This window comes from Scyliorhinus canicula, chromosome 2 (genome assembly GCF_902713615.1).
Source record: "Scyliorhinus canicula chromosome 2, sScyCan1.1, whole genome shotgun sequence".
NCBI classification, from domain to species: Eukaryota; Metazoa; Chordata; class Chondrichthyes; order Carcharhiniformes; family Scyliorhinidae; genus Scyliorhinus; species Scyliorhinus canicula.
In genome coordinates this window covers 14,878,728-14,906,361 of record NC_052147.1, presented here as the reverse complement: position 1 = coordinate 14,906,361, position 27,634 = coordinate 14,878,728, and the positions used below count along the sequence as shown (strand labels likewise).

Sequence of the window (27,634 nt, the reverse complement as noted above, 5' to 3'; positions counted from 1 at the left end):
TCTGGGAAAGCATGGGCTGTCCTCATTGCTGGCTGGAAATTCTTGTCAACATGGGAATGAGGCCGAAATAGGTTGCGTAATTAATTATAATTGGCCTCAATTGATTGTCCCTCATTTTCTAGTGGCCAACTGTCCTCCTCAAACAAAATGGTTTGGGATGGGGATCGTGGCACCACACTGGCATGGGGGCCAGTGCTGCAAAATTGAGTGCTTACCAGCCTCTGCATTGTTGGACATTTTGTCCTTGAGCGAACATATTGGGTATCTGTTGCAGTGCTTCATGTGGACCGTTAAAGTTGCATTGGCATTTTCAAAGAAATACAGAGTTCTTTTGGTGTCCTGATCCACATTTCTCTCAACCAATGCTGGTCATTTACCTCAGTTCTATTTGTGAGATGTAATTGGTGCCGTACATATGCCTCTTATGTTTATTTCAGTCAATAGACTTCAAAAATGATTAATTGCGTGAAGTGCTTTTGAGACATTTGGACATGATAATACAGACATTCCTCATATCATAGGATCAAGTTTTTATATGCATAGCAATTTAGTGATTGATTTCCTGGTCTGTATTGCTTAATTCTATCTTAAGACAGTGCCTCCAAATGCGAGGCAATGGGAGATCAGTAAAAAATAGTTTAATCCCAAATCCAGTACCTAGTAAATATAATTTATAATTATCCTAACAGGCGGTCAGCAAACTTGGACCTGGCAAGATCCAACATGTTCCTGAAGGAGATGCCCTACTCAGCTATGACTTGACAGTCAGTACACCATTTATTTTGATCTTTCACCATGCTCATGCTTAACTGTTGAATTTCTATTGTATTCAATAAAGTGACAAATTGGCTTTCCATGGCCTTTGCAGTTTTGCTAGTGTTGCCCATGTCCTGTGAACAAAGAAAGTAGGTTATTTCCAAAACATTTTCACTGCTGAATGTACCTTATTCTGCAGCTTATTTGAAAATCTTGGGCTGGTTTCTCCGGTCGCCGACCCCGGAATTGCGTTCGGCGGCAGGCCGCAGAATCCAAATTCCCGACAGAATCAGGGGCAGGGCAGCTTTCACGATGCTCGTCCCCTCCAAAGCTGCGTACAGAGGACACCGCACCATGTAACACGACCTCAAGCCATTGCCTGAGGCCTGCACCCTGATGTTCCGTCCCCGACTAGCCAAGTTCCCGATGGCGTGCGTCTCTCATGGTCTCACCCGTCGGGAAATCAGCGTGGCGGTTGCGGACTCAGTCCAGCACCGCCACAGTCGGGGGTGGGCCAATCCATGAGTAGGGGGGGACATTATTCGGGGCTGGGGGCACTGTGGTGGGGCGGTCCGGGGCCGCAACCCAGCCGAAGTGGGAGGCTATTTCATGGGCCGGGTCCACAACCTGCATCTGCCATGAAGCACGGCACAGCTGCTGGAGGACGCCACCATGCGCATGCATGGCCACGGACCCGGCAATTCTCCAGGCTGTATCGGCAGCTAGAGCGGGTGCTCTACGCTGCCATCCTACTAGCCCCCAGCCAGACGGAGAATAGGTGGCCTTTTTGCGTCAGTTTTCCTGGCGTAAAATGCCACCGTTCCCTCGCTGGCGTGGGAACATAGTCTCCAAATCAGAGAATCCAGTCCCTTATTTATATGGCCTTTGTTTCTGTAAGCTGCACTTACTGCTGGGAAGGGAAAGGGCAGGAAGAAAAAGAAGTTGGCTAAGTAGATTGAAAGGAAGACACAAGGCCGGAGAATGTGGGAAGCCAGAATATAAATAAATTGGAGGCAATTTCAAGTTGGCTGGCTGACTTAAGAGGGAGCAGAATAAAACTCGACAAATTATCGGAAGAGAAGGCATGAGACAGGAACAGTTGCAAACATGCTGTGGGTGTAAGAGAGAGGGAGGAGGTGACACTGGCTTATTTTCTACAAATATTTCAAGTAGTGGGTATAGCAAACTATAGAATACAGAAACAGAGAGGAGCTCCTTCATTATCTGAAAAAGAAAAGCCTTGCTCATGTGTTCAGTGGCATAGAAACAGAAAATGCTTGAAATATCCAACAGATCAGGCATCATCTGTGGAGAGAAACGTTTAAGATCCATCGTCCTTTAGATTTCTGATAATGTAGTCTTTGACCTGAAGTGTTAACCATAGAATCCTTACAGTGCAGTAGGAGGCCATTGGCCCATCAAGTCTGCATTGACCCTCTGAAAGAGCACCCCTTTTAGGCCCATTCCCCTGCCCTATCCCCACCTAGCCTGCACACCCCTGGGCACTAAGGGGCAATTTTGTATCATGGCCAATCCACCTAACCTGAACATCTTTGGACAGTGGAAGGAAACCGGAGCACCCAGAGAAAACCCACGCCGACACGGGGAGAACGTGCAGACTCCACACAGTCACCCAAGGCCAGAATTGAACTTTGGTCCCTGCCGCTGTGAGGCAGCAGTGCTAGCCACTGTTGCACCGTGCTGCACTCCTTTAACTTTATTTCTCTCTCCACCTGCTGAATATTTCTGGCATTTTCAACTTTTATTTCAGATTACCAGCATCTGTAATATTTCACTTTTTTGACATGTTGAGTGGGCTTGTTTCACCAGAACCTTTCACCTTGCACACCTGGGACATTGCCAGTGTAATTTTAGCTTCACCCACAAGACAAAACTTACTTGAAGCATTTCCTTTATTTAATTTCATCTTTCAAAAGCCAAAGTTTAAGTCTTTACATTTGCTTTCTGTTCCAACAGCAATCGGATATTGATCAATTGTTGGTGAATCTGACAATGGAGGCCTTTTACATCAAGGAAAACTTCAACATTCACTGGGTGGCTGAAGCCGGCATTGTGGAGAACATTCAGAACCTTATCAAAGAATTCAAGCAATCTCGAACGCTTCTGGTAAAGTGGTTCATTATCTCAGTGATTTATAATTTCTCGTGGAGATCTTTTTACAGTATTTCACCAGGCTATTTAAATATCTGGAATTTTATATTCTTCTTCATGTTTATTTCCTTCATATATAGAAAGACTGAACTGTTGGGAAAGCAGAAGCAAACGCACTCCAATGGAAGGGCATCAACTTGAACTGTTAACTTTGTTCCTCCCTTCACAAACGCTGCCCTGCCTGCTGAGTGTTTCCAGCATTTTCAACTTTTATTGCACTCAGTAAAGATGTTTTGTCACCACCCACACTCACCTACTTTGGGCCATTCATTCTTTCCCTATGGACAGTGAGAAACCTTACTGTTATTTTGATCTGGATATATACTGAAAGTTAGAAGTCTTACAACACCAGGTTAAAGTCCAACAGGTTTGTTTCAAACACGAGCTTTCGGAGCACGGCTCCTTCTTCAGGTGAAGGAGCCGTGCTCCGAAAGCTCGTGTTTGAAACAAACCTGTTGGACTTTAACCTGGTGTTGTAAGACTTCTTACTGTGCTCACCCCAGTCCAACGCCGGCATCTCCACATGAAAGTTAGAAGAGTATGGTGTTTATTTCTATTGTGGTCCCCTGCCTCTCCAATTTTTCCCATTCTGTTTCGAAGACCTTGGATCATTTTGGATTACAGTTGGCATCCCTCTGTTATCTCATCCAAATGACCATTCTTTATAGGTGAACCTCGACCAGGGCTGTTCAAACCTTCAGCCAGTGCTGCATGCAGTTCCCAAGTGCTGGCAATCTGGTCCGCAAAGTAACTCTGCCCATATTTATTTTTACATTTCTCTTTACCTGGTTTGAATTTTATGGGCCTGAATGTTTGAAATGCATTGCTTTTTAACATCTCTGCTTCATTGCTAAATAACTTGTAAATCAGAGTACCCCTCTGGGCCCTACAAGGAAAGACAAGACTTCTCATCCCTCTCAGATTTCCCTCCAACAAAAACTTCCTGAAGCCCCTTTGCCTTTTCCCCACATCTTCTGTGCTGGAGGCCAATAATTACTTCCCACCTTTCCACATGGGTGGGGAGTGGACTGAAGCCTGGGAGTTAAAATACTCACCCCACCATTCAGCCACCCAAAACCCACCGGAAGTTAAATTCGGAGCCTGTCAGTTTGCTAAATTAGCCAATAAGTCATTTCAGCCCCGCTACTTCCATGTTTGTTTTCTGTCTTCCCGCTGAGGAATATTTGCTTTATTTTCTCTGAAAGCCTTGTAGGATGTCTTCACAAATGCACAAATGTGTTTTGGTAATTATTTTATTTTTCACAGCCGCTAAAAATCGCTATTCTGGGACCCCCTGCAGTGGGGAAAAGCTCGGTGGCAGAAAAGCTGGCCAAGTACTACAAGCTACACCATATCAAAATAAAAGATGTCATTGAAGAGGCTATAGCAAATCTGGTATGTTTACTCTAACTTGACATAAGAAGGGTCAAAAATGAGAAAGAATCACTTGACCCATCTTAACTCATCCTTCCAGTTCCTTCACTTTCTAATTGGACCATCCAATTTTATGTTTAACAGTCCCACTGTTCTTGTTTCCTCTACCCTGCCTGGTAGATTATTCCCCACACAATTCACTTTGTGAGCAAACTTTTTATTCCTGAACTAAGTTTAAGTTTACTTTGAATTAATTTCTATTCATGCCATCTGCTCCATTTCCCCCCGGCTCACTTTGAAGCAATAAACTAAACTGTGTTATATATTACATGTGTCCATGTGATCCACCTTAATTTCCCAATGTGGCAAGTGTAACACTTGAGCTTCCCTAAACCTTCCTCACACCTCATCCCATTTGCACAATTGGGATCATTGTTATTTCTCTGTGGTCACTTACCCCTGTGCAAACTTCATTGGTCGGCTTTTCCAGACATATTGCAATGTTACAAGCATGCTGTTTTCTGGGCTTTTTTTGCAAGTTTATTTTTCTCCTGGATAGCTAGAGCATGGTTTTATGGGTGCCAGTCTCCCTCAGGCACCTCATCAATGTGTCTGTTCTTTATGTGTAAGCGGAGGGTAGCAACTGGCAGCAAGTTATTTAACCATGGGTGAATCACGGTCCTGTTATCTGCGGATGAACCGCACACTTCATGTTCTTTCCAGAAAAGGAGTTGCTGGCTAGCAGTTGATCTGTAAACTATGGTTGTTCCTCCCTTAGCCCAGAGGCACTGAAGCCAATTGGGCATACTTTCTTCCACCCTGACTGAGATATGTGACTCAGTACAGACCAGCAGTGGCCGATGCCAACATTGCTTTTGCCAACGGAACATTTGTGGGTTAGCTGAGGCCCACTTTATAAAGATAATGTTGGTTATTTTTACAGCTTTGAGGGTGGCACAGTAGCTCAGTGATTAGCACAGCTGTCTCACGTCGCTGAGGACCCAGGTTCGATCCCGGCCCCGAGTCACCGTCTGCGTGGAGTTTGCACACTCTCCCCGTGTCTGCTTGGGTCTCACACCCACAAACCAAAGATGTGCAGGATAGGTGGGTTTGACCACGCAAAATTGGATTTTGAAAATGAATAATTGGAAAAAACTAATTTGGTACTCTTAAATTAAATTTTTTTTTAACAACTTTAGTGTTTGAAACTAAATATTCATCATTTTAGGAATTAAAAACTACACAAACTGATATGGAGGAAGCTGAAGAAACTGAAGAAGAAGGTGATGACCTGGCAGTCAGAGATGCTCAGGAGCTCCTTGACCAAGTCAAAGAAAATATGGACCAAAATGGTGGTAATAATTGTTATTAGGTTTTTTTTGCATTTATCTTTACCTATGTATAAGCCAAGATAAGGTTGCAAAACCTTTTAAATGTTGTATTAAACTGTAAGTCCATATGTGGCCAGGCAGGTGCAGTGCGTAGCTCCCTCTCACCACACCAATTCAATAGGTTATTTTATTGATTCTTGCCCTTTAGCTTATTTCAATCAATACCTAATGTCAGGACAAGATTGTATTGTGAACTGCTGCCCATTAGCAACCTGATTAACTTTAGTCAAAATTAATTTCCTTTGCAGTTTGGAACTGATTGATGACTTTCCTGGGTTTTGTAACATTGGCTTGGATTATTGCCTGTGTCCCTCTACCCACCCCTATGGCTTCTTATATCCTGCATGCAATCTATGCCTCTCTATCCGCCCTCCATGGCCCACTTAAAGCCCCCATACTAACTCACTGCCAACCCATGCCCCCTTTGCCCTTATACTCTCCATGTGAACTCACTCAGCATTTGCCATGGGCAGACCTCAGGAGTGTTAAGAGGATCCACACCAGTTGGTGAAATAAAAACTAAAACACAGAGCGTTTCCTTGCTGAGAGAGCTTATTGACTTTGTTCAGTGTGAATACTCAGCGTATAGACTCAGTGTCCCAGCTATCCTTATTTATAGTCTCTCAAAATTCAATAGTTATTTTTTTTCTAATAAAGATAGATTACCCAATTTGTTTTTACTAATTAAGGGACAATTTAGCGTGGCCAACCCACCTAGCCGGCACATCTTTAGGTTGTGGGGGTGAAACCCACGCAAACACGGGGAGAATGTGCAAACTCCACACGGACAGTGACCCGGGCCGGGATCAAACCCGGATCCTCATGAGGCAGCAGTGCTAACCACTGCACTACTGTGCTGCCCCCGAGAAATGAACAATTGTTGCAGTTCACCCATGCACTCTTTGAATGTTTGGCATTGCTTATTGTTAAGAACCACTGTGCCAACGTGTCGCCCCCAAAAATCAATAAATTAAACAAAAGACAAAAAAAGGAAAGGGACACCATAACAAAAAATCAAAACTTAAAATATTCCCAACCCTATTTATATTTGTTCAAATTCCCTTCACCTGTTTCCTTTAACCATGTAATTGTCAAACCTTAATAAGACATCGACAAATAGCCAGGCTGAGATGAAATTGAATAAATTCCAAGTACTGTATCTATTTAAGACTGTACTACATAAAACCCACTCTTACTGTTAAAGACCCATTCCATACATTTAAACCTCTTGAAGTACTTAATCCCTTATGGAAAAAAACATTCATATCCAAAGCCCAACGTTAAGGACAGCTAATCTCTTATTTTTTTAGAAAATATTTTACTGAGGCATTTATAATTTTAACAATTTTAACCACCAGGTATGAGAAGGAAGAAAACAAGATAAACATCACACCCACCCAATAACAAATACAGTTAATCTCTGAATAAAATCTGAGAGCTGTCAAGCAAACTGTAAACTTGCAGGCCCCCCACTGTGATAATGATGGGTTGGAGAAGGAGTCAAGCAGTAATAATACTATAATGACATTTCTCAAATTATCTGTATATCTCTTGCCCAAAACCTTAAGTATGTGTCCTCTAGTTCTTGTACCACCACTAATGGGAACAGCTTGTCTTTGTTTACTCTATTTACACCAGTCATAATCTTGGACACATCTGTCAAATCACCTCTCAATCTCCTTTGCTCCAAGGAGAACAATACCATCTTCTCCAATCTAACCTTGTAGCTAAAATCTCCCATCCTTGAAACCATTCTCGTAAATTTCTACTGCACCATCTCAAGGACCTCACATCATTCCTTTAGTAGCTTGAGGAAGCCAGTGGTAAGAGAACAGAGATTTATTTAACTATTTACAACATTCTGCTTAAGGCAGCAACTCGCTCCCAGTACAGTCCTTGCTGGGAGAACTAACCACATCTGGCCCTGCTTTGGCCCTGCTTATTCCGTTTGTAATGAGCCCCCTATCTGGGAAGCTCCTACTCCACGAGATCAACAATGGTTTCCCCCCCACCCCCAGTCCTCATTGGGGGGGGTATAACAATTCCTAACGTGTGATGACCGGAACAGAATGTAATACGCTTGCTATGGCTGAAACGTAGATTTATAAAGATTCAACATAACTTCCCTGGCTTGTACACAATCCCTCTCTATATGAAGCCCAATATTCCATATACTTTTCCAACTGCTCTCTGGTTTGGAGAAAAATGCATTGCCTTTTGCAATCTAACTGATGGACTTTTTTGCTTTAAACTTTGCAGGTCGCCTGGATGATTCTTTCGTCATCAAGTTTATGAAGGAGAAACTGTCATCTATGCCATGCCAGAACCAGGGTTTTATTCTTGATGGCTTTCCTAAGACCTATCTACAAACCAAGGAACTCTTCACTGGTAAGCTTTGTACACATTAATACAATTTCACAGTTGTCATCTTGAATTGCAGTTGGCCTCAGTGCAGCCTGACATGCAAGCCCAAAGGCACACATTGATGCTGATTAGCTGATTGTAATGAGGCTGGGGATGGATGCAAGTAAAGGAACATCCCATGATTACTATTTTTTTCAGTGTGTTTTAAAACAATATCAAATCCCGTTGATTGCTTTTTTTTTATTCCATCGTTCAATCTACCTGTCACAATTACAATGCACAGCTCAAGGTTGTTGTGGAAAATCTTGCCTGGATGAGTGCAGCTCCAACGACACTCAACAAGCTCAACACCATCTAGGTCAAAGCAGGCCACTTGATCAGCACTCCATCTACCACCTCAAACATTCACTCCCTCCACCACCAATGCATAGGGGCAGCAGTGTATGCCATTTACAAGATGTGCTGCAGCAAGCAGTATTGTCGCTGGACTAGTAAGTCAGAGGAGGAAAATGCTGGAAAATCTCAGCAAGTCTGGCAGCATCTGTAGGGAGAGAAAAGAGCTAACATTTCAAGTCCGATGACTCTGATCCGCAGTAATTTACTTTTATTTAGTAAGTCAGAGACCCTGGATAATGCTCTGGAGACCTGGGTTTGAATCCCATCAAGGTAGATGGTAGAATTTGAATTCAATAAAAATCTGGAATAAAAGTCTAATGATGACCACAAAATCATTGTCAATTGTCGTAAACACCCATCTGGTTCACTAATGTCCGAAGGGAAGGAAATCTGTCATCCTTACCTGGTCTGGCCTACATGTGACACCACTATTTAGAAGTTTCCCTCCAGACTACACATCATCTTGACTGGGAACTATAACGCTGCTCCTTCACTGTTGCTGCGTCAAAATTCTGGAACTCCTTCTCTTAACACATCATGAAGACTGCAGTGTACAAGGAGGTGACTTACCAGCACCCGCTGAAAGGCAATTAGGGATGCATACTAAATGCTGAACAAATAAAAAGGCAGCATGAAGTTTACAAGCTGACACCATTGGAAGGAAGAGGCATGGGAAATACCACATTGTGATCCCCATGCTTGTTTTCAATTTTGCAGCATTCACCTCTGTTCCTGTTCTCTTTCTCAGCTCTCCCCAACCCTCTAATTCTTTCCTTTTCTGTCAATCGCAGAAAAATAACAGAAGGACAAACAGACCACTGCAAAATGCAGTGCACTGTTGCAGTATGGTAGCAGAGTAGTTAGCATAGTTGCTTCACAGCTCCAGGGTTCCAGGTTTGATTCCCGGCTTGTGTCACTGTCTGTGCGGAATCTGCATGTTCTTCCTGTGTCTGTATGGGTTTCCTCCGGGTGCTCCGGTTTCCTTCCACAGTCCAAAGATGTGCAGGTTAGGTGGATTGACCATGCTAAATTGCCCTTAGTGTCCAAAACGGTCAGGTGGGGTTACTGAGTTACAGGTGTGGGGTTAAGTAGGGTGCTAATTCCAAGGGCCATTGCAGACTTGATGGACAGAATGGCCTTCCTCTGTACTGTAAATTCTATGACTATGACTCTAAAATAAATAACAATGTGAATCTGAGTGCTGGATGCAATACATTCTAGATGAAGCTAATGAACCTGACCCTAATTCACACCGGCTGCCATGTTACTCTCTGGAAAAATAGTAAAATAGTACAGGAAAAATTGCATGTGAGGCACACAGAGACAGTGGGGAACAAACAGAAGGGAGGAGAGATAAATAGATGGACTGTGACAGAGAACAGGATAGAGAAAGAGTGAAAGCATGAATAAAAACAAACAGAAATAACTTTTTTAAAACCCAGACAGAAAGGATAAAACACAAATGGAAAGAGTTAGAGACTTGGAGAGAACTGAAGAACAAAACAAAAACAGAGACAAGGGCCACAAATTTGAAAAGGGGCAAGGGAGTTATTATCCTGAACCTGTTACCTCCGATTGTGGCAGCACGTAAACATGCTGTCTGCTAATTTTAATCATTGTAGCGAGAAGCCAGCACTAATTGCTGTACGTATGAGCAGAGGGTACAAATTTTAAAAAATATATAAATTTAGAGTACTCAATTCATTTTTTCCAATTAAGGGGCAATTTAGCATGTTCAATTCACCTACCCTGCACATCTTTGGGTTGTGGGGGCGAAACCCACGCAAACACGGGAGAATGTGCAAACTCCACACGGACAGTGACCCAGAGTCAGGATCGAACCTGGGACCTCGGCGCCGTGAGGCCGCAGTGCTACCCACTGCGCCACTGTGCTGCCCTAGAGGGGGCAAAATTAAGGCCAGCATGAGTTAAAGCCAGCCGGCATCCCTTAAAGCAGAGGTGCAGTTTGATTGGGACATGTATTAGAAGTTGATCTAAAAGTGATTTTGACTCAGCAGCAGCAGCGGCGGCGCTGCTCGCCCCTCTCGGAGGCTGCTAATGATTTCTCCGCCCCCCTCATTGGGGAAGCTCATACTCCCATAGGATTGTGGGATTGTCATTAGTCCCCAGCCAGTGGTAAGCAGGCAGGTTATAACAGTGGCATGGAGCAGGCTCCAAGATTTCCCGAAACCGCCCTGGAGGCCTTTTTGCAGGAGTTGGAGTGGAGGACTAACAACATCAATCCACAAGGATTCAGGAGGCTTTCCAGACAAAAGTTTTTTTAAAATATTTTATTCAGGCATTTGAATAAACAAACAACAAACAGAATGAATGAAAGCAGAAATGAAATTATACAACATAATAAATAACCAACACCCACTACCCGCCCCACCCCGCTGTACCACATCCTCCAGTCCTGCCTTCCCCATTTTAACCCCTTTAACCTCAACTTCCCTCTCCACCCCTAACCCTCTGCTGGCACCTCAGTCCTCCATTAAGGAGCCAACGAATGGTTTCCACCTCTGAGCAAACCCATCGACTGACCCACTCAAGACAAACTCGATCCTTTCCAACCACAGGAATTCCACCAGGTCACTCACCGAAACCCCCGCTTTCGGCGGCTCCAAGTCCCTCCACCCAAGCAAAATCCGTCTCTGGGCTATCAGGGAGGCAAAGGCCAAGACATCGACCTCTCGTCCCCTGGACGCCTGGGTCTTCCGACAACCCAAATATCGCTACCCCTGGTCTCAGGGCCACCTTCACCCCCAAGACCTCGGACTTAACGTCCCCAAACCCCTTCCAGAGCTCCTTCCCGTATCAGCCTCCCCGAACAAACGCCGGAATGTGGCAACTAGGGGCTTTTCACAGTAACTTCATTTGAAGCTACTTGTGACAATAAGCGATTTTAATTTTCATTTTCATATCATTTCATTCAGTTTCGGACCAGCCCAGAACATGTGGACATGATTCACATACCACCCCGCACCCCTCCCACACCTATCCTCTACTCCCTCAAAGAACCTACTCATCCTTGCCACCGTCATATGGAGACAGTTGCCTTCATTGGAGTAGCCATGGATGAAGCCATGGTCATTGGCAGAGCTGAAAGATCAAAAATCATAGAATCCCTGCAGTGCAGAAGAGGGCATTTGGCCCATCAAGTTGTACCAACCCTCTGAACAAGCACCCTACCCAGGCCAAACTCCCTCACCCAATCCCCATAACCCCACTTAACTTTTGGATACCAAGGGGCAATTTAGCATGGCCAATCAACCTAACCTGCATATCTTTGGACTGTGGGAGGAAACCCAAGCAGACATGGGGAGAAAGTGCAAACTTCACACAGACAGTCATCCAAGGTCGGAATTGAACCTATGTCCCTGGTGCTGTGAGGCAGCAGTGCTAACCACTGTGCCATCTTACAGCCCAAATGACAGATGACAGTATCTTCATACCTAGCCCTCATTCTCACTTCCACTTCCGCATCCCACAATTCCTTCTGATTCACAATCTGCAAATGTGGTAAGCATGTACCTTTTGCTCCCCCCCCCCCCCTCTTCTCACAACAACCCTACCTTTTGCGCCTTTCTTCTTTCACATCCTAAGAACTGCAAACTGGCCATTTTAAAATTAATTTATGGGATATAGGCATCGTCGACAAAGCCAGCATTTGTTGCCCATCCCTAATTGCTCTTGAGAAGGAGAAGGTGATGGTGAGCTGCCTTCTTGAACTGCTGTAGTTCATGTGGTGTACGTATATGCATAGTGGTGTTAGAAAGAGAATTCCACATTTCTAACCCTGTGACAGTGAAGGAACAGCGCTATATTCCCAAGTCAGGATGGCGAGTAGCCTGGATGGGAACTTTCAGATGGTGGTATTCCCATGTGTCTTCTCTTTTGTCCTTCTAGATGGCAATGGTTGTGGATTTTGAAGGTGCTGTCTCAGGGGCTTTAGCTCCTGCAGTACACCTTGTCGATGGTACACACTGCTGCCACTGTGTGTTGGTGGTGGAGGGAGTGAATGTTTGTGGATGGAGTGCCACTCAAGTGAGCTGCTTTGTCCTGAATGTTATCAAGCTTTTTGAGTGCTGTTGGAGCTGCACTCATCAAGGCAAGTGGAGAGCATTCTATCCACTCCTGACCTGTGCCTTGTAGATGGGGAGGCAGGAGGTGAGTTACTCACTGTAAGATTAGTCAGTTTCTGGCCAGCCCTTGTAGCTGCATGTGGCAGGAAAAGAAAAGAAAGAGCAGGAAGACTAAGGAAAGAAATACTATCCTCACATTTGCGCCAATAGCTCAGACACTGATACTGTATGATGCTTTCAAAAAGCTGAGAGGCATGATTTGCACTTGGTGAGACACAGGCCCAAGGGGCCTGCAGTCAGGGCAGGGGATGAGGGTATAACAGGTGCCTTGTCACCAGATGGCGAGGTCACCATCACTCACCTACAAATCCTGCCGCAGTAGGCTCGATGGATATGCACGTGCCAGAAAGCCTGCTGTCAATGTCAAGGAGCATGGAAGAGTCTTTCACAAACTTAGTACACAAGGATTTTACACAGAGCTTAGGATCCAGTGTGGAAATGATGGCCAACTCCGTTAGCACTTGTGGAGATAACCTTGATACCTAGTTAATAATTAATAGTTAATAGTTGATACCTCAATTTCCATTCTATCACCAGCAAGAGCCATCCAATATTTCCAATATATCCAATGCCTCCTCTTTGATGTCAACATGATCCAGACTGTCCACACACCTTACCCAAGAACAGCGGTACCACATTAGCTATTCTCCAGTCCTCTGGGATCTCACCTGTAGCCAATGAGGATACATAGATGTCAGTCATGGCCCCAGCAATTTCCTCCCTTGCTTCCATCAGTAATCTGGGTTAAATCCCATCCGGCCCAGGAGACGTATCTACCTTAATGTCTTTTTAAAAATCCAATACCTCCTCTATGATGTCAACATGAGCCAGACTGTCCACACACCCTACCCAAGAATCATCTTCCACAGAGTCCTTTTCTTTGGTGAACACTGATGCAAAGTACTCATTTAGTGCCTCGCCCATTTCCTCTGGACAGCACGGTAGCACAGTGGGTAGCACTGTTGCTTCACAGCTCCAGTGTCCCAGGTTCGATTCCCAGCTTGGGTCACTGTGGGCGGAATTCTCCGCAAGGCCCGACACCGTCGTGAAACCCGGAGAGGTTCACGACGGCGTCAGAAGCCTCTCCCGGCCCCCTATTCTCCCCTCCCCGGGGGGATAGGAGGGCCGTACCGGGAAACTCGGCCGCCGGGCCTTATCCCTGGTTTCAAGGCCCAGCGCGCCAATAATGACGCTGCGGCGGCGCCTAATGACATCAGCCGCGCATGCGCGGGTTGGACAGCTCAAACCCACGCATGCGCGGTTGCCGTCTTTCCCCTCATCCGCCCTGCAAGACGTGGCGGCTTGATCTTGCGGGGCGGCGGAGGGGAAAGAGTGCGTCCCCTTGAGACGCCGGCCCGACGATCGGTGGGCACCGATCGTGGGCCCATCCCCTTCCGAGCACAGTCGTGGTGCTCGATCCCCGATCCGCCCCCCACAGGCCCCACACTTATCTGGTGCGCCATGTTCACGACGGCAGCGACCAGATGTGGTTGCCGCCGTCGTGAACAGGTCGGGAACGGCAGGCCGCTCGGCCCATTCGGGCCGGAGAATCGCGGGCCGCCGTGAAAAACGGCGGCCCGCGTTTCTGCGAGCGGCATGTCGCAAAACCGGACACGCCATTTTGGGGGGGGTGAGAGAATAGCAGGAGGTGCAGGAGCGGACCTCCCGCTATTCTCCCACCCATCGTGGTTGCGGAGAATCGCGCCCTGTCTGTGTGGAGTCTGCACGTTCTCCCCATGTCTGCGTGGGTTTCCTCCAGGTGCTCCGGTTTCCTCCCACTATTCCCGAAAGACGTGCTGTTAGGTAATTTGGACATCCTGAATTCTCCCTCTGTGTACCCGAACAGGCGCCGGAGTGTGGCGACAAGGGGCTTTTCACAGTAACTTCATTGCAGTGTTAATGTAAGCCTACTTGTGACAATAAAGATTATTATTATATTATAAACTCTACCCAGATTGCCTCATTGCATGAGCCCTCTGAGATGCCCTCCCGCAGTACAGCTATAATATTTTCTTAACCAGTAATGCTACTCCCCCACCCGATTTACATCCCCCTATATCTCGCCTGTAGCATCTATATCCTCTAACATTCAGCTGCCAATCCTGCCCTTCCTTTAACCATATTTCTGTGATAGATTTGGATAGCATGTCACTTGGTGTGTCTGACATTATTATTCTTTCATGTGAAGTGGGTTTCATTGCTGCCTGGGCCAGCATTTGATTAATTGATTGATTGATTTATTGTCACATGTACCAAAGTAGTGAAAAGTAAGTTTCTGCGGCCAAGGGAACGTAAACAGTACATACACAGTAGACAAAAAGACTAATCGACAAAGAACATCGACAATAAGTAATTGGTTACAGTGTAGAACAAGAACCAAACAAAGCAAATACATGAGCAAGAATAGCATAGGGTGTCATGAATAGTGTCTTAAAGGGAACAGATCAGTCCGAGGGAGACTCGTTGAGGAGTCTAGTAGCTGTGGGGAAGAAGCTGTTCCTATGTCTAGATGTGCGGTCTTCAGACTTCAGTATCTTCTGGCTGATAGAAGGTTCTGGAAGATGGCAACGTCTGGGTGTGAGGGGTCTCTGATAATGCTGTCTGTCTTCCTGAGGCAGCAGGAGGTGTAGACAGAATCAATGGGAGGGTGGGAAGCTTGTGTGATGTGTTGGGCTGAGTTCACCACACTCTGCAGTTTCTTGCGATCTTGGGCCGAGCAGTTGCCGTACCAAGCTGTGATGCAGCCGGATAGGATGCTCTCTATAATAATAATAAAAATTGCTTATTGTCAAAAGTAGGCTTCAATGAAGCTACTGTGAAAAGCCCCTAGTCGACAATACCTGTTGAACCCGCACTGCTGGCATTTTTCTGCATTGCAAACCAGCTATTTAGCCCACTGTCTATGGCACATCTGTAGAAGATTGTGAGAGTCGATGCAGACAATGCCAAATTTCTTTCACTTCCATAGGATGCTGAGACGTTGTTGGGCTTTCTTGACAGTTGCATCAACCTGAGTGGACCAGGACAGACTGTTGGTGATGGTGACCCCCAGGAACTTAAACCAATGACCATCTCCACTTTGGAGCCATTTATGTAGATGTGTGTCGCACTATGCTTCCTGAAGTCGTTGATCAGTTCCTTGGTTTTGCTGAAATTAAGAGAAAGGTTGTTTTCGGTACACCATGCAACCAAGTGATCTATCTCCCTTCTGTAGACTGACTCGTTGTTGCTTGAGATTATGACCCACCACAATCGTATCATCTGCCACACAGTCGTTTGTGTATAGCGAGTATAGTAGAAGACTGAGCACACATCCTTGTGGGGCCTCAGTGTTGAGGATTATTGTGGAGGAGGTGCTGTTGCCGATTCTGACAGATTGCGGTCTGTTGGTGAGGAAGTCAAGGATCCAGCTGCAAAGGGAGGGGTCAATTCCAAGATTGCAGAGTTAGGTTATTAATCTTGTCGGGATAATGGTGTTGAAGGCAGAGCTGTAGTCTATGGATAGTAGTCTGACGTAGCTGATTGTTAGGGCCAGGGAGATATCACCTGCTGTGATTTATTACTCATTCCTTTTTGTCCTAAACTGAGTGGCTTGCTAGGCCATTTCAGAGGGCAGTTAAATCAACCACATTTCTGTGGTTCAGGAGTCACATGTCAACCCAACGGCAGATCTCCCAGGTGGGTTTTTACATCAGTCGACAATGGTTTAATGGTAATCTTTAGACTTTTATTTCTAGATTTTTATTGAATTCAAATTTCAACATGGTGGGATTCGAACCCGGTTCCCAAAATATTACCTTGGCCTCTGGATTACTAGCCCAGTGACAACACCACTCTGCCACTGCCTCTCCTTATTGGTCTGTTGGTTTACATGGATTGTTTACTTCCTGGGAACATTAGGATACAAGATATATTTTGTAACTTGTGTTATCCTTATAAATCTGTGTACATCTATGAAGATATAGATGGGGGTGAAGGAGTAGTGTATTATAGTTAATCTTTTCTTGTTTAATAAAGGTTTCATTCTATTTTTAAAAGTTAATCTGCAGCCTGTCCATCCATGTATCTAAACAGAAAAAGTTACGGACTATTGAGCTGGGATCCATTCTGTCCCTGATTGTCCAGCGGTAACATCAGCTGAGGTCATAACAAAAGTGGGGACTCTCTGCAGGACATTTTGAAACTTGGTGAATGGGTAATTGGATGCTGATCAATAATAATTTATCAGAGGGCAGCACAGTGGCACAGTGGTTAGCACTGCTGCCTCATGGTGCTGAGGACCGGGGTTCTATCCTGGCCCCGGATAACTGCCCGTGTGGAGTTTGCACATTCTCCCCGTATCTGCGTGGGTCTCATCCCCACAACCCAAAAGGTGTGCAGGGTAGGTGGAATGACCACGCTAAATTGCCCCTTTATAAAATAATTGTAATGATAATTCGTCAGGATATTTTGAAACACGGACAGTTACTGGACGCTCATTTGCTCTAGGATATGTTGTTGTAAGGAAGGATGAGCGAATTAATTTAAAGATGACTATGAATATATGGAGGTACTGAGATACTAGACATAGGAAGTGGAATTGCTTGTTAAAAGTTAATCGGCAGTCCTGCGACTCTGTTCATCCACGTCTCTAAACAAAAAATAAAAGTTACAGTCTATTGAGTACCATTCTGGTACCTGACTGTTCAGTAGTCACATCAGCTGGGATTGTAACACTGTATTCCTCACACACTTGTAGGATAAAGATTTTTAAGAGCTACTTAGAGATCTGGGTTTATAAGCATTGTCAAGCGTGGAATGAATTTAAAACATCAACCTATTGAGCACTCTTATTTCTGAGGAACAGGAAAATTGGAATATTGTGGGCTATGCCCAATATATTTTGTCTCCTGAGAGAGGTAAATAGTCACACAAAACTTCCAAAATGATAAGTCTATATCAAATGTCACCTTGCCTTGCAAAACACATATATATATGTGGAACATTATTAGTGATTTCATTCAATCCTGATTAGCTACATTCCAATCAGCACATTTCAGTGTCCTAGCAGCACAGACACCACTGTGTTCTTTAGAATCTGTATTAATCGGTATCTTTACTCATCCTTATTTTCTCTCACTCTATAAAGCAGTTGAAGAGGATGAAGAAGAAGAAAGTAATATAAACAAAGTACCACAATATGACAAAATGATTACTCCCGGTTAGTAATATTTCATTGCATTTATGATTTTATAAAGCTATCTCAGTCATGCTTTATTCTTTGTCATTTGCATCTTGCAAAATCCACTGTCTTCAATTGTGGAGTCAATCTGTTGGTGGTCCTATTTAATAGAGTTGAGGGTGAAAAGATCATTTGGCCAATCAGGTTTGCCCTCTTCATATTTATGATCTAACCCATAGTGGATTTTATTCCTCCTCTCAGCTCCGAAGGGAAATATTTGTTTGAAGCTGCCTGACCCTCAAAGGTAATCAAGGAAAGCTCCAGAATATTTTTTTTAAAAATAATTTTTATTGAAATTTTTACAAAATATAAACAACTCAACTCTATTAACAAAACAACCGCGGTAACACCCCAAGAACAATTCCCACCCAACTTCAAAAGCAACTACAAACAAAAGAAAAACAAAAGAACACCCAACAACAAAAGGGAAAGAGATAACACCCGCCACATCCCACAGACCCATGTACACAGTTCTCTGTCCCCCCGATCCAAACCCCCCCCCCCCCCCGGTTGCTGCTGCTGCCGGTCTATTTCCCTACCGAAGTCCAGGAAAGGCTGCCACCGCCTAAAAAACCTTTGGACTGATCCCCTCAGGGCAAAATTCACCTTCTCCAATTGATGAACCCCGCCATATCATTAATCCAGGCCTCCACGCTTGGGGGCCTCACATCCTTCCACTGAAGAAGAATCCTCCGCCGGGCTACTAGGGAGGCAAAGGCCAGAACACGGCCTCTTTCGCCTCCTGCACTCCCGGCTCCACTGCAACCCCAAAAATTGCGAGTCCCCAGCCTGGCTTGACCCTGGATCCCACCACCCTCGACACCGTCCTTGCTACCCCCTTCCAAAACTCCCCCAGCGCTGGGCACGCCCAAAACATATGGGCGTGGTTCGCTGGGCTCCCTGAGCACCTAGCACACAAAAAACCTACTCATCCTCGTCCCAGTCATGTGGGCCCTAGCTCCAGAATATTTAAACTTTACTGAAATTTAAACCTGTCATCTGGGCTTCCTCACCCTTGTTGAATTCACTTACACCAAAATTTCCTACGCCCTTTTAAAAAAAAAAATTCAGAGTGCCCAATTCATGTTTTCCAATTAAGGGGCAATTTAGCGTATCCAATCCACCTACCCTGCACATCTTTGGGTTGTGGGGGCGAAACCCACGCAAACACGGGGAGAATGTGCATCCCTTCTCCTCTGACTTTCCTGCATGCCTACCCTCACTCAGTTTCACATACATGAAAATTCTCAAGCCCACACAGATCACCACACTATCAGCTTTACCTTCTCTCTGCTCCTGAGCTCTCAATCATCAACGTGGCTACATCTGACTACTTCCTTAAATCTATTATCACCCACATCCCTTCCAGTCTCTTACTATCCACCCTTACAAAAAAATCTCACCAATTTACTTTTAAAAACCCGTATTCTTCTGAACCTCCACCTACCACATATTGAAGTCTCTGTTGCTTTCTCTCCACAGAGTTCATCTTTTCTTTGGATGCCTCCGATGAATTCTTGAAGAATCGCGCCCTGAACCTGCCAGAGAGCGTTGTTGTTGGAACCCATTATACACAAGATAGGTTCATGCGCCATCTTGCCAATTTCAGGGAACAAAATGCAGAAGATGAGACACTCCTTAATTACTTTGATGAGATTGAGATTCATCCTATACACATTGGTAAGCTTGATTGAGTCAGTAAAATGACTAACATAAGATACATGAGTAGGGGTAGGCCATATGGCCCTTTGAGAGTGCTTCGCATTCGTTAAAATCGTGGTTGAACTTCAACGCTAACTCCACTTTCCTGTCCTATCCCATGTCCCTTGATACGCTATGTGCTCAAAAATATTTCAAAGGGCGAGGCAATGCCAGGCCACCCCGCCCCATGAAGAACACCCAGAACAAAGAACAAACCACTGCCCGAGGGACCGCTCCAGGTGGGAGGCCAGGCCCCAGCACGAGGGAACGAGAGCAATGGAGAAGGGAGAGCAGGCGAGAGGGGTGCAGGGTAGGATGGGGCAAGAGCGGGCATAAAATCGTAGAGGCCAGGCAGGGGAGAAGCGAGACAATAACCCCCGAGAGGGGGGCCACCGTACTAGCAGGAAAGCTAGTGCCGGGGGCACGCAACAAAGCAGGGCCGCAGCGCACCCCCAACAGGGGGGAAGGCGCCAGGCAGGGGATGGGGGGGAACACCCGTCAAAGTCGGGAGAGCAAACGGGGACAGGAATAGGGGAAAGAGGGGCAAAGGAGGGGTATACGGGGGAGGAGGGAAAAGGGAGAGACGGGGCGGGGGGGGGGGGGGGGGGGGGGAAGGAGGGACAAAAGAGGCTATAAAAGGAACAGGGATACAAAGTGCCACAACCAAGGGCTCGAAACAATGAACCGCTGCAAGCACCCACCCAGTACGGTCTTTGAGCGAAGGGAGACCCCAGAGTGCAGGGGACTCCCCGCGTGGCAGACACACTGTGGACGGCCATGGCGGGTGCCCCAGAGACAAGTGGAAACCCGACCGCATGGGGAGAACAGCGACAGCAGCCATCCTGGACGGCCCCCTAACAAAGGGAAACCCCGGAAGGCAGGGCGCGTCCACCAGATAAGTATGGTTAATCCCACAGGAGCGAGGGGGCAGGAGCCCCCCACCAGAAGAGTCACCTGGAACGTAAGGGGACTTAACGGCCCAGTGAAGAGATCCAGAGTCCTCACCCACCTCAGAAATATGAGGGCCGAAATAGTCTTCCTCCAAGAGACGCACCTGAGGGAGCAGGACCAACTGCGGGTAAGAAAGAGCTGGGTGGGACAAACCTACCATTCCTGCTATGGGACAAGGGCCAGGGGGGTGGCGATCTTGATCGGCAAGAGGACGATGTTTAGGGCGACAAAGACGGTTACAGAACCGGGGGGGGGGGGGATGTCATGGTCAGCGGGGCCCTGGATGGGGCACCGGTAGTTCTAGTCAACGTGTACGCGCCCAACTGGGATGACACAAGTTTCATCAAAAAGACCATGGCAGAAATCCCGGACATAGCGACGCATCGACTAATTATGGGGGCGGGGACTTCAACTGTGTACAGGATCCAAAGATGGACAGATCAAACCCCAAAACGGGGAAAACCTCAAGCATGGCAAGGGAACTCAGTCACTTTATGGAGCAGATGGGAGCATTGGACCCCTGGAGGTTCGCCCACCCGGGGGAGAAAGAATTCTCCTTCTTCTCCCCAGTACACAACTTATACAACAGAATTGACTTCTTTGTGGTGGGGAAAACGGTGCTTCCAGGGATAGACAAAGTGGAATACTCCGCAATTGTGGTATCAGACCACGCTCCACATTACATGGACGTGCGGCTAGAGACGGGAATGGCCCAGCGCCTCACATGGAGGTTGGACGGTGCCTTACTAGCTGACAAGGCCTTCAGCGAAAGGATAGTGCGGGCCATAGCAGAGTACACGGAGGACAACCAAAACGGGGAGGTCTCACCCTCCACGTTCTGGGAAGCGCTAAAGCCGTACTAAGAGGAGAAATCATTGCCTTCAAAGCGCAAAGAGATAGGGAGGAAAGAGTGGCTAGGCAGCGGCTGATCGACTCCATACTGGAGGCAGACCGTAAATACTCCGAGGCCCCGACCGTAGAGCTCCTGGCGGAGAGAAAAGAACTACAAAGGAACTTTGACCTGCTCTCCACCAGGAAAGCAGTGCACCAACTCCGCCAGGCTCGCGGGACCCTGTACGAGTACGGAGACAAAGCCAGCCGCGTGTTGGCACACCAGCTGAGAAAGCAGGCAGCCACCAGAGAAATTGCGCAAATCAGGGGTACCGGAGGCTCGTGGGAAACAGAACCAGAGAAGATTAACAAAACCTTCAAGGCCTTATACCAAGAGCTGTACACCTCAGAGCCCCCAAGGGGGGAGGCTGGGATGAAACGGTTCCTTGATGGACTGGACATTCCAGTCGTGGGGGAGGGCAGAAAACGGGACCTGGAAGCACCACTAGCACTGGGAGAGATCATGGACAGCATTAGCTCCATGCAGATGGGGAAGGCGCCGGGACCGGACGGATTCCCGGCGGACTTCTACAAAATATTCGCGACAGCGCTGGCCCCGCACCTGCGGGAGATGTTCACAGACTCGCTAGCTAGGGGCACACTGCCACCCACGCTAGCACAGGCCTCTATCTCACTGATACCTAAGAAAGACAAAGACCCAACGGAATGTGGGTTATACAGACCCATCTCACTGCTGAACGCAGACGCCAAAATACTGGCCAAAATCCTAGCCAAAAGGCTAGAGGACTGTGTACCTGAGGTGGTCACAGAGGACCAGACGGGCTTCGTCAAAGGTAGACAGCTTACCTCGAACATCAGGGGCCTGCTGAACGTGATAATGACCCCCTCCGGGGAGATAACACAAGAGGTGATCGTCTCCCTGGACGCAGAAAAGGCCTTCGACAGAGTCAAATGGAAATACCTCATAGAGGTACTGGAGCGGTTCGGGCTTGGAACAGGGTTCACCTCTTGGGTAAAGCTCCTATACAATGCTCCCATGGCGAGTGTACGGACCAACAATACCAACTCCCAATACTTCCAGCTGCACATGGGAATCAGACAAGGATGCCCAATGTCCCTGCTGCTGTTCGCCCTAGCGATCAAACCGCTAGCTATCGTGCTCAGGGCAGCAAAAAGTTGGAGGGGGATCAGAAGGGGAGGGAGAGAGCACAGAGTCTCACTCTATGCAGATGACCTGCTCCTCTACATCTCGGACCCACAGCGCAGCATGGACGGAATCATTGCCCTCCTGAAAGAGTTTGGAGCCTTCTCGGGCTACAAACTCAACATGAGCAAAAGCGAGATCTTCCCAGTGCACCCGCAAGGGGCTGCCGTTCAAACAAGTCCAACACAAATTCCGCTACCTGGGGATCCAAATAACCCATGACAGGAAAGGGATCCACAAATGGAACCTCACCAGTCTGATGGAGGAAGTAAAAAAGGACCTGCAAAGATGGAACACACTCCCACTCTCTCTCGCGGGGAGAGTCCAGACGATCAAAATGAACGTACTGCCCAGGTTCCTCTTCCTGTTTAGATCCATCCCGATCTACATCCCCAAGGCCTTTTTCAAAGCGCTGGACAAACTAATCATGCCGTTCGTATGGGGGGGGGGGGGGGGGGGGGGGGTAAAAATGCGAGGATCCCAAAGAAGGTCTTTCAAAAAACAAAATCCAGGGTGGGGCTAGCCCTCCCGAATCTACAATTGTACCACTGGGCGGCAACAGCCGAGCGAGTAAGGGGATGGATCCAGGAGCCAGAAGCCGAGTGGGTGCGTGCGGAGGAGGCCTCCTGCGTGGGGATCTCCCTCCGGGCCCTCGCCACGGCAGCACTCCCATCCCCACCCAAAAAACACTCCAGCAGCCCGGTGGTGACAGCCACCCTCTAATCCTGGAACCAACTGCGGCAGCAATTTGGCCTGACCAAAATGTCGGACAAGGCTCCCATCTGCAACAACCATAGGTTCACACCAGCACTGACTGACGCCACCTTCAAAAGGTGGAGGCAGGACGGAGGGACACTGACAGTCAGGGGCCTATACATGGACGGCAGGATCGCTCACGAACACTGGACGAACTGACAGAGAAATTTTGGCTAGCCAGGGGGAACGAGCTACGGTATCTGCAGTTCAAAAACTTCTTACAAAAGGAGACAAGGACGTACCCACAACAGACACTACTGGAAGACCTACTGGACGCAAGTATCCTAGATAAAGGGAACTGTAGCGACATGTATGACCGACTGGTAGAAAGGGCCGACACCGTACTGGACGCAACAAGAAAGAAATGGGAGGAGGACCTGGTGATTGAGATAGGGTGGGGACTCTGGAGCGAGGCACTACATAGGGTCAACTCAACCGCCACGTGCGCAAGGCTCAGCCTGACGCAACTAAAAGTGGTACATAGAGCCTACTTAACAAGAACCCGTATGAGTAGGTTCTTCCCGGAGGTGGAGGATAGATGTGAAGGGTGCCAAAGAGGCCCGGCCAACCACGCCCACATGTTCTGGTCTTGCCCCAGACTCGTGGAGTACTGGACAGCCTTCTTCAAGGCCATGTCCAAAGTGGTGGGGGTGAGGGTGGAGCCATGCCCGAAAGTGGCGGTCTTCGGGGTCTCGGACCAACCAGATCTATTCCTGGGGAGGAGGGCGGACGCCCTTGCCTTTGCCTCCCTGATCGCCTGCCGTAGAATCCTGTTTGGCTGGCGGTCATCAGCACCATCCAGAGCTGCAGACTGGCTGTCCGACCTCTCGGAATCTCTCCAAATGGAGAAAATCAAATTCTCCATCCGAGGGTCAGACGACGGCTTCCACAGAACGTGGGAGCCATTCACGCAACTGTTCCGGGACCTGTTTGTGGCCAACGAACAAGAGGAAGAATAGCCGATTGGCCAAGAATCAGGGGAAAATGGTCGGGAATCGGGGGAAGGTAGCCGGGGCATGGAGGGGAGAGATGGACTGGGAGGCGGGAGGGGGGGACGGCTAAACCTGAGGAGGGAGGGGCGAACCACCGGGGGGGGGGGGGGGGGAAGACAGCTAAACCTGGGGAGGGGGAGGCGAACCGTGGAGAGGGAGGGGACGGGAGAGGAGGGCCGGCGGGATGGGGCGGGGGCAGGGAAGCGGGAGCCGGAGGGAGGACACGGGATGCCAAAACGTACATGACACATCCAGGAGCGGGGAACGAGGAGAATGGAGATGGAGGACGGGAGGAGCGGCAGAAGCGGGGTCGAGCGTGGGACGGCAGCGAGACCCGTCCGGGAGGGGCGGACGACAACAACACACAGCACAGCCAAATATCGCACACTGTGATTTTCTCCCCGACACACAAATGTGTGTGTGCCCCCCCCCCCCCCCGGCAGGCAGTCGCCTACTTACATGGTGTGGGTAATTTTGCCAGGTGTACAGAGCTGCCGCTGTCGAGCTGGTGCACAATACCCCACCAGTTATTCTATTTCATATTTTATTATATATTTTTTATGTTGGGGTGTGCCCTTCTCCTCTAAATATGTGTATATATATATGTTTCTTATTCTGTGTACATAATATAAATTATACCTTGTTCAAAAACCCAATAAAAACATTTATTAAAAAATACTTCAGCAGCAACCCGGGGGGGGAGGGGGGGGGGCGGGGGAGAGGGAGGGCTACAGGTTTGTTATGGGGGTTTTGCTCTCATGGTTTTATGCTTATTTATTTTTCTTGTTAATTTATTGTTTTTGTATTGGAAGGGAGGGGTTACTGTTTTTGTTGTTGAATATAAATTTTTTCAAAAAAAAAAAGTTGTCCTATCAACTTAGCAATGTCAAGATGGAAGTCTGAACCAGGAGACGTTAACATCACTCGGGACGACTTCCGATTGCGGCCATGTCCGACTAGGCCGCGCACACGGCAGCTCCCGCCGAGATCGGATATTTGGGCCCTTCAACGGAGCAGTATCGGCACTTTGGCGGTGATTCCCGGCGTGGCAGGAGACGCTGGAGAGATTCCCCTCACTGCTGCATGGAGGGAACCAGGAATGGGGCCGTCAAGAGAGCGATTGCAGGGAAGCGAGCTGAACGGGTCCAGGAAGACAAAATGGCGGCCAAACAGCGTGGGCCCAGTGGTCGAGAAAGCAGCAAGAGGTTTTGAGAAGCTGCTTCGCAAAGCTGAAAACACATGCTAGCCCCTATGAAGGCCTCCATGGAAAGGATGGTGGAGGTTCAGAAGGTACAGGAGCAGGCGATCAAAGAGGTGGAGAGAAAGGTATCTGACAGTGAGGATGAGATCCTGGGCCTGGCGGTCAGGGTGGAGGCGCATGAGGCCCTGCACAAGAGATGGCAGGAGAGACTGGATGACCTAGAGTATACGTCTAAGAGTCAAAACCTGCGGATTCTGGGCCTCCCTGAAGGTGCGGAGGGGGCGGACGCGAGCACATATGTGACTACAATGCTGGGGACGCTGATGGGCGCGGGGGCCTTCCCGTGCCCTTTGGAACTGGACAGGGCGCACAGAGTCCTCGCGAGGAGGCCTAGGGCGAATGAACCACCAAGGGCCTTGGTGATAAGGTTCCATTGCTTCACAGGCAGGGAGCGTGTCTTGCGCTGGGCAAAGAAGGAGCGGAGCAGTAAGTAGGAGAACTGCAAGATTTGGATATACCAGGACCTGGGAGCTGAATTGGCCATGAGGCGTGCGGGATTCAACCGGGCTAAGGCGGTCCTCTACAGCAAAGGGGTGAAGTTCGGGCAGCTGTATCCGGCGAGGCTCTGGGTAACGTACCAGGACAGGCACCACTACTTTGATACGCCGGACGGGTTGTGCTTCTCATTTTATGGGAAGAATGTGGATGGCACTTGCTCTCTTACCCTTTGGGGGAGGGGAGGTTGAGGACCCGAAAGAGGAGACTACGGTAAGATTGGGGATAAAGGCGGGAGCGGCCAGGGTCAGCATGGGTCAGCTGACTTACGGAGGCGTAATGGGGGGAAATCAGTGCTGAGTGGGTGCTTGGCAGGGGGGATTAAGATTGGGGGGCTGGGGGGGAGGGATGGGGCGCTGCTTTGCTGAATGAAGGGGAGCCAACTTTTGGGTACGGATCGAGAGTCGGGTTGGGGGGCCTCCAGCCGGAGCGCTGGAGCGAGCAGGTGGCGCGGGCAGGTGGCTGGCCGAAAGAAGGAGATGGCTAGCCGGCGGGGGGGGTCAACCCCCCTCCCCGCAGTCCAGGCTGATCACGTGGAATGTGAGGTGTCTCAACGGGCCGGTCAAAAGGGCCCGCGTGTTCTATCACTTAAAGGGATTAAAGGCGGACGTAGCTATGCTTCAGGAGACGCACTTTAAACTCGCTGACCAAACGAGGTTAAGGAGGGGATGGATGGGCCAGGTGTTCCATTCGGGGCTGGACTCGAAGACCAGAGGGGTGGCAATCCTGGTTAGTAAACGGGTGGCGTTTGAAGCAGGGAGCATCGCGGCAGACAAGGGGGGGGCAGGTACATAATGGTGAGTGGCAAGCTACAGGGGGCCCGGGTGGTGTTACTGAACAACTATGCCCCGAACTGGGTTGATGTGGAATTCATGAGGTGCATGTTGGGTAAAATCCCGGACTTGGAGTCAAGTAATTTGATTATGGGGGGGACTTCAACACAGTCCTGGATCCGGCTTTGGACCGATCTAAGTCCATGTCGGAAAAGAGACCAGCAGCAGCCAGGGCCCTGAGAGAGTTCATGGACCAGATGGGGGGGTGTGGACCCAGGAGATTCGCGCGGCCAAGGGCGAAGGAGTTCTAATTTTTCTTCCATGTTCACAAAGTGTACTCTTGGATTGACTTTTTTGTGTTGAGCAGTGCGCTAATCCCGAGGGTGGAGGGGGTCGAGTATTCGGCCATTGCGGTCTCAGACCATGGGTGGACGTGCGACTGGGGGCAGAGGGAGGGCAGCGTACTCTCTGGATACTAGATGTGGGACTGCTAGCGGATGAAGAGGTTTGTGGGCAGATAAGGAGGAGCATCCAAAACTATGTGACAACAAACGACACAGGGGAGGTAACAGCAACAACGGTCTGGGAGGCTATGAAGGAAGTTATTAGAGGGGAGTTGATTTCTATTTGGTCCCACAGAGAGAAGAGGGAGAGGGCGGAGAGGAAGAGGCTGGTGGGAGAGATACTCAGAGTTGATAGGAAGTACACGGAGACCCCCGAGGAGGGGTTGCTAAAGGAGCACCGGAGACTGCAGGCGGAGTTCGATCTGCTGACCACTGGGAAGGCGGAGGCGCAGCTGAGGAAGGTGAAAGGGGCAGTCTACGAGTATG

The 27,634-nt window shown here is 48.2% G+C and overlaps 1 protein-coding gene across 2 annotated transcripts in view; it reads left to right on the top strand.

Moving 5' to 3' along the window:
- The window catches only part of ak7b (adenylate kinase 7b), a 118,992-nt gene that overhangs the window by 71,212 nt on the left and 20,146 nt on the right, over positions 1-27,634 (top strand). The window contains exons 9-15 of one of the 2 annotated variants that reach the window (XM_038773913.1): positions 690-764; positions 2,734-2,883; positions 4,195-4,323; positions 5,531-5,657; positions 7,953-8,081; positions 17,730-17,798; positions 19,302-19,499. In XM_038773913.1, coding sequence (XP_038629841.1) covers positions 690-764; positions 2,734-2,883; positions 4,195-4,323; positions 5,531-5,657; positions 7,953-8,081; positions 17,730-17,798; positions 19,302-19,499 — 877 coding nt within the window. Of the gene's footprint in view, positions 1-689; positions 765-2,733; positions 2,884-4,194; positions 4,324-5,530; positions 5,658-7,952; positions 8,082-17,726; positions 17,799-19,301; positions 19,500-27,634 lie in introns of both variants that reach the window. The other variant, XM_038773908.1, reaches the window with a different exon arrangement.